The sequence below is a fragment of the Rattus norvegicus genome, chromosome 16 (genome assembly GCF_036323735.1).
Source record: "Rattus norvegicus strain BN/NHsdMcwi chromosome 16, GRCr8, whole genome shotgun sequence".
Classification (NCBI taxonomy): domain Eukaryota; kingdom Metazoa; phylum Chordata; class Mammalia; order Rodentia; family Muridae; genus Rattus; species Rattus norvegicus.
In genome coordinates, this window is record NC_086034.1 from 76,316,526 (window position 1) to 76,329,583 (window position 13,058).

The window sequence follows — 13,058 nt, forward strand, 5'->3', positions numbered from 1 at the left end:
GCAGTCGCTTGTCTTATGGGTGTCACCCTTGGTATGCTGACCATGACCCAGTGGCGTGCCTCACACCCAAGAGTGTATGGGCCACATACACTGGACTCCGTGGGTTATTTTCAAAAGAGGAAATAGGAGAGATGGATGGATCTAGGAGGAGTTACTGAGAGGATTAGGGGACAAACACATTGTACTCACATATGAAATTCTCAAAGACTCAATAAAAAAAAAATCACATTAAAATGACCTTACTGAACCTTTCAAATGGTTTCTCTTATTTCATCATTTAAATTACTTCAACTGCACATTTAACAAGTCAAACACATGTAGATTTTTTTTTTTAAAGCCTCTCTCTTACCTGTTGCTGCTTTTTGGGACAGTTCCCTATGTAGCCTGAGCCAGCCTAGCACAATTCTGCAGTCTGCAGGGTTCAACCTGAGTTTGGGATTACAGATATGTGTGCCAAAATGAGGTCCATAACTACTTATATATGCACGTGTATTTTTGACTTTTTGTAATAATTGTTTTTTCTGAGAGAAGGTCTCCTATGTAATCTAGACTGGCCTGAAATTCATAATACTCTGTTTCTGGTTCCCAAGTGCTAGGGTTAGAGGAATATGCCACCATGCCTGACTACAAATACTGTGTTGTCCCTTAAATATATAAATATAACACACACACACACACACACACACACACACACACACACACACACACACACACACACACACTTCAAGTAACTTTAAGACCCTCCACATCTCCTGCATTGGTGTCTCAGTGTCTCCTGAGTACCACAATTGAACGGATTGTTTACTATAAGAAAAGGCTTACTGGAACACCATAGATTAGTCTCAAAGGGCATTCGAACTGGAATTGGATTCACCTCTTCCTTGGAGGTTCTCCCAGGGCCTTCTGAAGCCTGCCGACTGCGGTCTCCAGATGGGCAGGAGGTTGTCTGCCACGCGGCTTTGTTGTTTTTACATTTGCTGTGTTCAGTTGCACTTTCATGTCCTTAATAACGTCCAGCAGGTTTTTCTTCAAAGTCTCCTTTCCCTCGCCTTGGCTCTCCGCTGCCTTCTGGGAAGTTTCATTGGCTGGAACAGACTGGTCATCTTTCTTACTACAGATGGATCTGCTAGTGCAGAAATGTCTTTGGATAGTATTTTCTGTCCTGAAATGACATATAAAGGAAGCGCAGAAAAATATAATTCACAAATAACAAAGTATTAACAGAAAAATCTGCTTCTACATTTAAAAGGATTCCATGTAAACCCTCTCCGTTTCCTTTTGCTCTCCACCATTGTTAACTACCACAGTGGAAGCCATGCAGCCTGTGTTAGCACATACTCTGGGCCTTGCTTGGACAAGACTTGTGTACAATTTTTCACACCCATATCAACTCCAAAGGTCAGCATTATCCTCCTCCTACAGCTAAGAAACTGAAAACCCGGAAGTAACCACGCCGGTGTCTTAGTGACTTCCCTGTGGCTAAGATAAACGCCATGACTAAAAGCAATTAATGGAAGAAGGAAGTGGTCTGGACTTTTGATTCCAGAGGGAGGACAGCCAACAGACAAAGAAGAGTCAGAGAAAAGAGGCAGGCAAGCCAGCAGGTGCATGCTGGGTGACGGCGTCCTCAAATGCAAAACAAGGCAGAGAGAGCAAGCTGCAAGTGGCACAGGCCTTACTCTCTCAAAGTGCAGCCAACTGGGGACCAAGTCTTCAAATATATGGGCCTTGCAGGGAGATTCTCATTCTAAACTACTATATTCCATTCCCTGGCCCCTACAGGCTCATGGCCATATCATAATGCAAAGTGTATATAGTCCAATTTTTAAAGTTCCCGTTGTCTTTCATGGTTTCTACACTGCTTTAAAGTCCAAAGTCTCTTTGAGAATCTTTGGTGACCAAATCTTTGGTGTCTTATGCCTAGGACTCATAAAAATCAAATCAAATCATATCCAATGCAATCCAGGCATCGCAGTACAGGAGGAAGGCAGACAGAGAACTATGGACCGCCATGCCCCACAGACCTGCCCTTTAGCCCACTGAGGGAGGCCACCTCCCACAGAGCACAGACTAAGGGTGTCACCCAGGGAGCTGCCAGCAGTGTGACCAGCCTGCAGTGCGAATCATTCACCACAAAGTGCGAGTCTGTGCTGGTCAGAAGGGAGAGAAAGGGAAGAGGAGCAGCTTGCGCATTACAGAGAGATGAACTGGAGACTCAGGGTGGAGAGGAGCTATGAGTGAGGCCATGGTGAGACTCCTGCCCAATCTGCCACCGAGAGCCATGTCTGAGTCCATGTCTACACAGCGCTGGGGGTCGGTATCCATGTCCCTAGCTCATATTACCACTATAGAACATGGAGACTGGACTCCCTGGTCAGGGCAGCCAGGACCATCTGGATGTCCAGGGGCTGTGCAGAACTGACCCTGCTCCTCATCGGATTCAGTGCTCTAGAGAGCTGGCCCCACCTCTCATAGGTGAAAGCACTGGAGAGCAGGCCCCTGGCAGCACAGTGGAGCTGCTCATGGCATCAGGGGTGTGGGTGGTAGCCCGAGGTGGTAGATGTGGAAGTGCTGACCCTGCTACTCATCTGCCATGGGGGCACAGATACAGAGGTGATGTGCTCCCCCCACCCCAGCAGTCGGGAAACCTTCCCACAGGGTTATGATCTCAGGAAGGCTAGCCCTGTCCCCTACCACCTGCAGCACTCAGGAGAGCTGGCCCAGCCACTTGTCTGCCATGATGTGGCCTGGGGAGGCTGCCTTGTCCATGGCCACCTGAGGCAGTCGACAGCTGAGCCCAGGGTCATGACAGGGCGTAAGCTGGCCCTGCCCCTTGCTGGTTGCACTGCTCAGGAGAGCGGGCTCTGCACCTTGCCTGAGCAGCACAGTAGGCTGGCCCTGGTCCAGGGGGTGCAGGTGAGCCAGCCCCGAGGGTGAGGACATGGAAGACTGGCTCCAGCACTCACTCATCTGCCATGAGGTGGTGTTGGCATGGGGTGATGCCCCGGTCACCACCACTCACTACCTGTGACAGTCAGGAGGGCATGAGAGCTGGTGAACTGGCCATGCCCATTACCCACTGCAGGACAGCTCAAAAAAGCTGGTTCTCATGGAGGGGGCACAGGTAGGCCAGCCCTGAGGGCTGGGGAGCTGGCCCTGCCACTAGTCTGGCAAGAGGAGGAGGTGGAGTAGGTGTCATGAGGTGTTGTGTGTGTGTGTGTGTGTGTGTGTGTGTGTGTGTGTGTATGTATGTATGTATGTGTATATGTGTGTGTGTAGCCCTCTCCCTCCCTCTGTGCCACCTGCAATAGCTGGGAGAGCTGACTCCAGAGTCATGAGAATGGGAGAGCTGGCCTTGCCTCCTCACAGGCTGCAGCACTTGGGAGAGCGGGCCCTTCACCTGACTGGGCAGCACAGGGGAGCTGGCTCTGGAGGCGTGGATGCAAATGAGCTGGCCCCAGCCGACCCTGCCTCCTGCTGATGGTGGCATTGGGTGGCCTAGCCACAGCAGTGCTGGAGAGCTCACCCTGGCAGTGCAGATAAGGGAGAGCTGGTGGGTGAGCAGCTCAGCTGCCACCCAGGCCCAGACTCAGAGCTCTGAGTTGGCTCTTATCAAAGTCTGGATATGCAAATGGTTGGGACGTGCGAAAGGGCCAGTCCTGCTGCTCCAAAGCTGCAGGAGCTCCACCACACAGGGCGACAACAGGAAAACCAGAAGGAGTCCCCACAATAATCTAAAATTGATGATGTCACAGAAGCCAGAGATCTTGAACCAGACAATGACTGAAGATATGTGGACAGAGGGACACACTGTGACATACCATAGCTTCCACAGTGAAATATTTCCTATGCTTTGGTTTTTGGAGTCAGTTTGTGTGTTTTAAGGGTGGAGGGTGGAGACAGGGGATGTGCAGATGAGTGGGTCTGGGGTGCATAATATGAAACTGACAAAGAATCAATGAAAAGTTAGAAAAGAAAGCAAATTACATCTTTTCTACATATAATGGCACAGAACACACATTACTATTCCAAAAGGGAGGAGTGGGCCTCATTAGGACATAGTGGACTAAAGCAAGACTGGAAAGCAGCAGGGCAAACAGCAAATCCTGTGGCTCCATGTCTGACATCACGAAATGTAGACGGCTCCTCCCTTCCAGCTTTGCTGTCTGCAACACACAGCTCTCTCCAGGACGGTTCCCTCTGCTCACAGCTCTCTTCAGCAGCTGCCTCTCAGATTTGGGGCCTCCAAAACCTTGGGGTTTCTAACACAGCTCAGACTTCATTCTCATGGCATCACATAATGGTTCTCAGGGCCTTGGTGCAGGGACTTCCTTACCCAGGATGCCTAGTGAAAGCCAACACCAAGTAGACCACAATGTCAGACTCTGTTACCTAAGCCCTCTGAAGTGGATTAGTAGCAGCTTTTGTTGTGTCTTTCAAGGCAGACAAGACTCTTCAGGCTCTTGGTTTTTATGATGTCCTATTCCAGACTTCTACCATCTCTGATATAAGCCATACCTAAATCAGCTTCTTGGCAAAATAAACTTTGAACAAGAATCATCCATTGATGCAGGATATTTGATCACACTATGCTCTGCCCTTAGCACACACCTTTAATCTCTCCGGCTGAAACACAGACATGTCCTTAGCACTCACCTTCATTCCTAAACAATAAAGGTAAAGTTAGCTTGTAGGAGGAAACAGCCATGTTTAAAAGCGATGTCTAATTGAGTGACAGGCAAAGTGATGAATCAGAGAAAGATTTGACAGAACAGGATACACCCAACTCTCACAAAAAGAGAAAGGAGGGAAACTACTTAGGATAACAGTGTAGAGAGAAAGAGAGAGGAGGCAGTTTTACCAGGACAGTTATAGAGAGACAGGCTGAAGAGGAAACAAGCTAGACACAGGGGAAGATAAAATGAGTCAGAGAATGAGAAAGAGAAGATCAGAAAAGACTGCCAGAGTTAGTTTGAGGCCAAAAAGAGCAATTCAGTCAGAGGCCAAAAGAGAAGCCAGATTGAGTCGGTCACCTTGGAGCTGAGTTTGTGCCAGAACAGCTGAGTTGAATCAGCCAGCCAGAGATCGGAAAGAACACGAAAGGGTGAGCTTATTCAGCAGTAAGTTTGGAGGATGAAAACATTCCAGGGCTAGATAAGATTGTAGAGAGGCTAGAAGCTTCTAGGACTAGGCTTATGTTAGCAGATGAAGGCAGTAAGACTCCAAGATGACAATTACACATCAGCAAATAAAAAATACTTTAACCTGCCACCTTCTTCATTACTTGGCTTCTCATCTACAGTTGTTTTCAACACCTTGTTTCATGGCTCAATTGGTTTACCATGTGTGGTATGGTGAGCAGTCACAGTGGGGTCCAGTAAACAGTTTCTACCTTTAGGATGCTAATGGCTAGGGTACTGTTTCTTAGTCTTTAAAACACACAGAAATTATCTATCCCACTTGCTAAAACGTAGATTCTTTGGTTCCACCACATGGTCCTGACTTGATACCTTCAGGGAGAAACTAAAAATTTTATGTTTTAAACAAGTTCCCGGGTTGGGGATTTAGCTCAGTGGTAGAGCGTTTGCCTAGCAAGCGCAAGGCCCTGGGTTCGGTCCCCAGCTCCGGAAAAAAAAGAGAGAGAGAAAAAAACAAAAAACAAGTTCCCAAGTGATGCTGGCGTCACTCGTTAGAAGACTTCTTTTGAGTAGCTACATTACTTAATCCTTATCATCTTACAAAAATACATTCTCATTTTACAAAAAGAGAAACTGCTGCTCCAAAGGGTTCAGGACTCTGAACTGCTACTGTGTACAGGAAATGGATTCATGAGATTCCCGGGTTGAACACTTGGAACGGAGCTTGGGAATTTGCATTTTAACTAAAACCCAAGGTAATTGAGCTGCAGTTTGCTTTCTGAATCACAAATTAACAATAACTGATTATTAATATGTGCAAAAAATTTCCCAACTCTGAAACTATACAATTTGCTTATGAAAATGCCTGAGGCTACTTTATCAGTCACTTGAGAATCAGAGTGCAAAAGAAGTTACAAAGGGAAGTATTGTCATGACCAACACACAGAGCTCTCATAATATCAATATGGTACAACTCAAATTTGGAAAAATCCTCTATTATGTCCGAAAGTTAATGTTGGAGGTATCTTGGCACCTGATAACCTTTACTACGTTTCCTTTCAAGAATTATTATGTCTGAAAGTTAATGTTGAAGGTACCTTGACATGTGATAACCTTTACTACGTTTCCTTTCAAGGGTGCTATGACATTTCAAAAGAAATAACCTGTATTACAGGAAAACCATGCATGTTCCCTAACATAAAATAATAAAACCGTTGTCCTAAATGCTCACTTGAACTTTTGAGAATATCTTATGAGCTTCCCCTTAGGTCATGTGAGTAGCAGATCATTTGGCTATGAAGCAAGAAACCCTGACTTCGAATCCCCAACATCAAACCAACAATACCACATGGCTTCCCTCAGAGACTGACTTCACATTTTTTCACCCTTCACGGTGCGTAGGCTCCTACAATAAAAGTTTGTTTTGCATTTTAAAAATGCTGAGATATTTTAAAATCTTGCTCAAACATCTTTCTCCTTCTGTCAATTCTCTAGGGCAATCAGCAGGAAAAGTTGCTCCTTTTGACCAGTCTAATACTTTATCAGATGCCACATCCTATTTACTCAGTTTGTGCAGGCTCCCTCACGGAGTCGATCCTTTCCGTCTCCACCGCTATCTTGCTTCAGCACAGTAGGTGTTGAGAACAGGAGTGCCCAGAAAGGATACCACGAACCTCTTACAACTTCGAGACATCACCATTTGCTCTGCTACAGGTTTTTGTTCAGAGTACGAACTCTGTGCTCGCCTATGCAATCTTCACTATACTTGAATTACCTCCTTGATGGAAGTATACTATTGTCCAGAATGGCAGGGCTGTTTTATTCGGAGCTCATCATCAGGAACTGACATAAACGCACTTTACTGCAGCAAGGAATAAAGGAGGGAACCACTAACGAGGCTATCAAAAATTATTGGGAAACACAGAAAATGAAAGGGAACGGCCTCTCTTTTGGAGTCTGCACAAAGATAGATAACAGCAAGCATGATGAGGAGAGCCGTGCATCATAAAGACCACAGGACAAGAGACAAGACAGGTTGTCATAGCTGTTTGCCATGTCTTCTGATTGTATTTCTACGATTTCTTTTTGCCCACACTTAAAAGAACCGATCCTAAGAGCTTACGGTTACAGTTTCAACCCCAGGCGGCTGGAAAAAATACCGCTGCGCGTCAAGGAGTGGGGAAGGGAGTCCTGGAAGACCGGCGGGGTCAACATCTCTGAATTACCTTACCTGACAGCTCCGGACCCAGCCGCGGGTAGCACACTCGCAGCCACCGAGACCTCCCTGTTTCCACAGGACAAAGGGAGGCCCGAGAAAGGACGAGGACGTATAAACGCTGGAATTCTGTGGAGCATCGTGTAAAAACAAACTCAAGCAAGAGCACAACCGGAAACACAAACTCAAAGACGCGCACAAAGCAGCTAGTTTGTCCCTCTGCCAAAAATGTTCCCCGAGATGTTTTCCGCCTGCACTGTTCCTCTCCTTTTGGCTTCCGGTAGGAAACAGATACCAATAATTACGTTCCGGAATCTTTGACTGGATGGATCCTGCCTGTTTCCGCTTTGGTGGACTCAGTGTCAGGGATCTGTAAAGATGCAAATCGGAGAAAGTGAACAGGATAAACAACTGAACTGATTGGAGCAATAGAGAACTGACAGAACACCCTGCCCTTCCGCGAGTGACGGAGCGAGCCTGCAGCGCTTGTCTTTTTTTACAGTTACTCCTGGTCAAGGTCTGGGCTAGGCGTTCCAAGTTCTTCTCCTTAACAAAGCATTGAAAGTAAGCGATACCACGGATTTGCAAAATAAGCAAGATAATTTTATTTGAGTCAACGGTAGTGCAAATTAAAGAGAGACTTGCTGTCAAGATTGATGGCGGCGCATGAGGGAAAATACTAAGGGGTCATGATTGTTGCTGGAGCCTTTTTTTAATGGGGACTGTGGATGAGAACTCCCGAAAAGCTGTAGGATCGGTTGATTAGAACCGTAGTTCTAATCATTAGAATCTCTGGAGAGATTGTAATGTTGCAGGCCAAGAAACTAATTTAATTACCTTAGTTTGGGCTGATGCTAGCGCTGCCCCAAACCCCGACCACCATCACTTGCCACCTCTGTGTTGGAACTAACCTTTTGAATCTTAGGCCTGTAGACCTATAGAAAAGCTTCCCCATCTTGCTCTACCTACCTCTCTGATATACCATCAAATGTATTTTAACCTTGTTCTGATTTATAGTTTACCTGGTTCTGTAAAACTATAAATATTTAATGAAACTGCTTCCATGTTTGAATGTGAAATCTGGGTTAATCAAGATCTGTATATCTGAGCCATGGCCACTCAAAAATGGCTCCAGAATAAAATAGCTCTTACTCCATTTAAGAGGAGAGTTTCACGGTTTTTGTTTGTTTTTAACATGGTCAATTATGGCACCGCAACCTGGAAATCAGAGACAGATCTGGTTTCTCTGGTTGAATCTCTGAATGGAAACTGAGTACCTGCATGGACCCATTGAGTCTAGACCATTTAATGTTTTTTTCACAGGTGAAAGACACCCGGAGCGGGGAGACCCTCACTCAAGTCTCGGGATGACACGATCCCCCAAGAACTCACACAAGACCATCCTTGCTGTAATCACATGAGGTTTATCAATAGGAACCAGTGCACTGGGGTTGAGACTCGTATCCCACGCAGGGGCACGGGTGTTCGACCACCAGTAGCTAAGACAAGGGGAATTTAAAGGAAGAAACCGCAACCCAAGGGGGTAGGGAGGGCGTCATTGGAAAATGTCGAAAATACCAGTGAAAAATCACAAGGAGGAGCTTCCTGCTTCTCAAGATTGTTTAACTTTATGGTCCGCTAGTTCCTGGGAGAAGCTGCTTCCTGCTTCTCAAGATTGTTCTCTAAGATTCTAATCTAACTTCATGATCAGATAGTTCCTGGGAGAAAGCTGTTGAACCGGCTGATGTAATTACCTATTCTATAGCCCTATGAGAGGCTTCCTGGAACATACAATTCTGGGGCCTAACCTGTTCTGCTCTAAACTTTGTGTCTAGGGGTACAACTTTAAAACTTTTACCTTTCACAGGGATTTTCTGAGGGACATCCACATAAAACCTGATCCTCTCATGAAACTTGGGGCTGGCAGATATAACGATATTTGTAACATTTGTGTCTTTCAAACTGACTCTCAGATTGTTTGAAATAATGGAACTTAAGAATGGGGTTTCCTCAGGAATCTCATGGTGGGAGATAGAAGGCACACCAGTCAGAGGAGTAACTTGTCTCGCTGAAAGGGATTTCAAACAGTTCTAACATCTTATCAAACCACCTTATAGGGGGGAGCTAAATCTCAGAGAGTGGTGAGTGTGCCACCCCTTGAGAAGTACTGCTGGGATGTACACGTCCTTCTATTTAAGTTTTGATTTACTTCAGGACCCTAAAGGTGGACTTGAGACATTTTCTGGATCTCTGTCCTCCCTTTCCAATGTGAGCACATTAAATACATCCTTTTTTTCCTTTTCGCTTTTAATTTGGTTCTTTTAATAGGCTCATTAGGGAAGGGTGGCCAGACCTGACTTGGTGCAAATTATGATGCCCAACTTACTTGTTAGAAAACAGTCTGGGACAATAAATAAAGAAGTAAATATTTGAAAAAGAACAAATCACTCCCCCACTCAGCCATTTAGAGAGAAAGGTACTACTGAGAGACAGATAGACAGACAGATGGGCAGAGAAGAGATATTACCACCTTACATCATCTGTATGGCAAATGTCACCTTTAAACCCTTTGTGTTACTAAGCATTCCTCATATCCTAAAGAAATAAACCGTCTGTCTTTCATTTTTTCCTCAACTAGATACACTTAATTTCATGTAATTGTGTCATGTATCTATGATAATCGTCCTCAATATTTTTGGTTGTTTCCATATTTTTTGTGCCCAAAAGATTTTTTTAAGCAGACTGTGGCCACTTTGGTTACCTTTTACACTTGATCTTAGCCAAAAGGCCAAGAAGTGATAGGTTACCTTTTAAAATTCATTTTTATTGGGGCTGGGGATTTAGTTCAGTGGTAGAGCACTTACCTAGGAAGCGCAAGGCCCTGGGTTCGGTCCCCAGCTCCGAAAAAAAGAACCAAAAAAATTCATTTTTATTATGTGCTAAAATTATTTTTGGCATGCCCACTTAAAATACACATGAAGATTCAAATATAAATATTATAATCATATAGTAAGGCCTGATAAATACATATTGTTTATGAAGTTGAGTCCTCTAAACATCTTAAAACCTATTAAAATGACATCTTTGGGGATATTAAATGTTTCAACAAACATCCCTTTGAACTGGAAGCTCAGACATCCCCCTAGCCACTTGGGGCTCCTGATGTCCTAACACCAGTGGTGTTCAATCTTGCTAATGACGCGAGACCCTTTAATACCATTCCTCCTGTCGTGATCATCCCCAACTATAAAATTATTTCATTGCTACTTCATAACTAATTTGCTAGTTATGAGTCATAATGTAAATATCTGATGTGTAGGATATCTTATATGTGACCCCCATCATGACTCACAGGTTTAGAACCACTGCTTTAAGCCAACAGTTTAAGAAAGAAAAAAACAGTGTTTGGAGGGATGATTGATGCAGATAACCAGGGGAATGTGGGGTGCTTTTCCACAATGGAGTGTGTCTCTTGGTGCCACCATTTCCTGTGGTTAGAGTCAACGGGAAACTTCCTTCTACAGATGTTTCTCGAATCCCACCGTGTACCAGCTACTCGATCAATTACATTTCATAGACTTTATGGAGATGATGAAATCGCTCTCTGTGTGTCCTGCCCACAAGCCACAAACCACAAGCAACAAGCTGCTACTCGGCTCCCGTTGTGACTAACGCAACGGAGTCTGGATTTTAAAATTCATTTCGACATGTGGAAATCAAGCGGTTCCACATCGTTAAGAGCTACCATTTTTTGGTAGAGAAACATCAGTTAAGAGCATTTAAACCCTTTCTCTCGATAGTTCAGAACTGCAGGGAGCAGTGAAATGGTCATGCCGGCCACAAAGGAGGGAATGAACATATGCAGCATGCTCGGTGCCACAGAAAATATAAAGTAGAATAGATAACAAGGAGATGTGTAATGTTTTAGAGGAGGTTGTCAGGGGCCGGAGAGATGGCTCAGGGGTTAAGAGCACTTGCTGCCCTTCCAGAGGACCCAGGTATGATTCCCTGAACTCACAACCTTTTGTAACTGCAGCTCCTGGGATTTAATGCCATCTTCTGGCATTTACAGAAACTGTAGGCACTGCATATGATATACAGGCTCAGGCACACCCAGACACAGAACCCACTTCTTCAGAATTCTAACAAAGACTCATGACTGGAAGCTCTCTGGGACTTCTCTGGGACTCCGGTGCCAGATTGAAACTGCTGAGACATCCAGCCTCGTGGACTGAACAGCTAACCTTTCCATCAGGAAACCGCCATTGCTGGCCAGACCACAGCCTGTCAGCCATGCTTATGCATCCCACATATCAGTTTTGTTCCTCTAAAGAACTGGCAAACACACTTAGCAGTCTCTTACAGGTTTTGCTAGTAAATAGAAAATACTATTTTAAATCATACATTAAATAGCCAATATATACAAGCCGTCTGGGCATATGCACCCAAGCTTTCCTTGTCTTCACTACTCCACAGATGGGAATTTCCCACAAGAGACTAGATAATCTCTGTGTCTCCACTATTGTAATCAAAATGCATGAAGAAAGGAAAAGACTTTAAGTGCTGTAGGTTTGGGACGGCAGAGTGATGGCCGACCACAGTTAATCGTGTCAAGCCTCCTGAATAGAATGGCGAAGATACAGATAAAAACTCAAGCTGATGGCTACTGACCCTTGGCAGCGTGGGGTGCATTGCAGTCTCCTGACTGAATGGGTGGGTCTGAAGGACTGAACTGAGACGATAAACAGTGACAAGGGAGACCCGAAGGGGACAGCAGATGCATATGATAGTCTCACAACCCTTTCTAACACAATCAGTACAAATTTAATCTTCCGATTGTGGCTGTTTGGATATTCCTCTTTTGAGAATTTATACATTTGCTCAGAACATTTATTTTGGATGACTAATTTGGTAGTGTCAAAGCTGTGTGAAGTGTTTTGTTTTTGGTAAAGTCTTGATAGGAAGGGTAGACCCCACTGCCACATCATCCTGTGTACTTGGGTGTCGGGTACATGCTATCACGTCAGACTTGCCTGGCAATGTTTTACTATGATGAATTTTACTGCTAACTCTGCTCAAACAATACTTATTAACATATTCAAAGTAGCCTTGGTGTTAAATTCAAGTAAAAGCATCGTCCCAGGTCTGGATGGGGCTCAACGAGTAGAGATTAAATACTTTCATTTTTAAAGCAAGGAGACAGTGCTTTGACAGCGTGATGTGATGTCATCGTTGATAATTCTGGGGGTTCACATTCACAGCTATCCTGGGATGCATGTAGGCCATGGGTCTCAAATTGGAAACGCCTGCTAGAGAATAAGCCGATGCAAGCCCACCCATATACAAAGCAAGATGCGAGAGAGTGGGGTTGGAGACTCAGACAGAGATGGAGAGAGTTCTGTAAGTCCTGGTGTAAACTGTCAAATTGATTACCATGACTCATTTTAACAGAAGTGATGAAAGCCTTTCATGGCAAGGAATATGTCACAGCTCCTGGGCCTCAGCAAGACTGGAATAGGCTGGAGTCACAAGGTCAACGGGTGGCTACTGCTCAATGATCTAAGTCAGGATCCTGAGCTCCCTGCTGTGGCCTCCCACCAAACCAAACTGGAGAAACGTATGCTCAAACCACGCTCCGGGAGTCTATCACGGTGCCCTGATGTTTTGTGGATCCCTGCCTTTTCCCTTGTCCATGCCTCTAGCCA

At 45.0% G+C, this 13,058-nt stretch overlaps 1 protein-coding gene and 1 long non-coding RNA gene across 5 annotated transcripts in view; one reads left to right on the forward strand and one right to left on the reverse strand.

Moving 5' to 3' along the window:
* Mrps31 (mitochondrial ribosomal protein S31) overlaps positions 1-13,058 on the reverse strand; it is a 29,164-nt gene that overhangs the window by 12,719 nt on the left and 3,387 nt on the right. For 2 of the 4 annotated variants that reach the window (XM_063275251.1, XM_063275252.1), the window contains 2 exons: positions 7,369-7,723; positions 875-1,162 (listed from right to left, as the gene is read on the reverse strand). In XM_063275251.1, coding sequence (XP_063131321.1) covers positions 875-1,162; positions 7,369-7,493 — 413 coding nt within the window. In that variant the 5' untranslated portion in view covers positions 7,494-7,723. Of the gene's footprint in view, positions 1-874; positions 1,163-4,392; positions 5,496-7,368; positions 7,724-13,058 lie in introns of those variants that run through there. The other 2 variants (NM_001106091.1, XM_063275253.1) reach the window with 2 other exon arrangements.
* LOC120097532 (uncharacterized) lies at positions 7,633-10,001 on the forward strand. The gene is made up of 2 exons (XR_005495035.2): positions 7,633-7,917; positions 8,677-10,001. It is a non-coding gene; the product is annotated as an uncharacterized LOC120097532 (long non-coding RNA).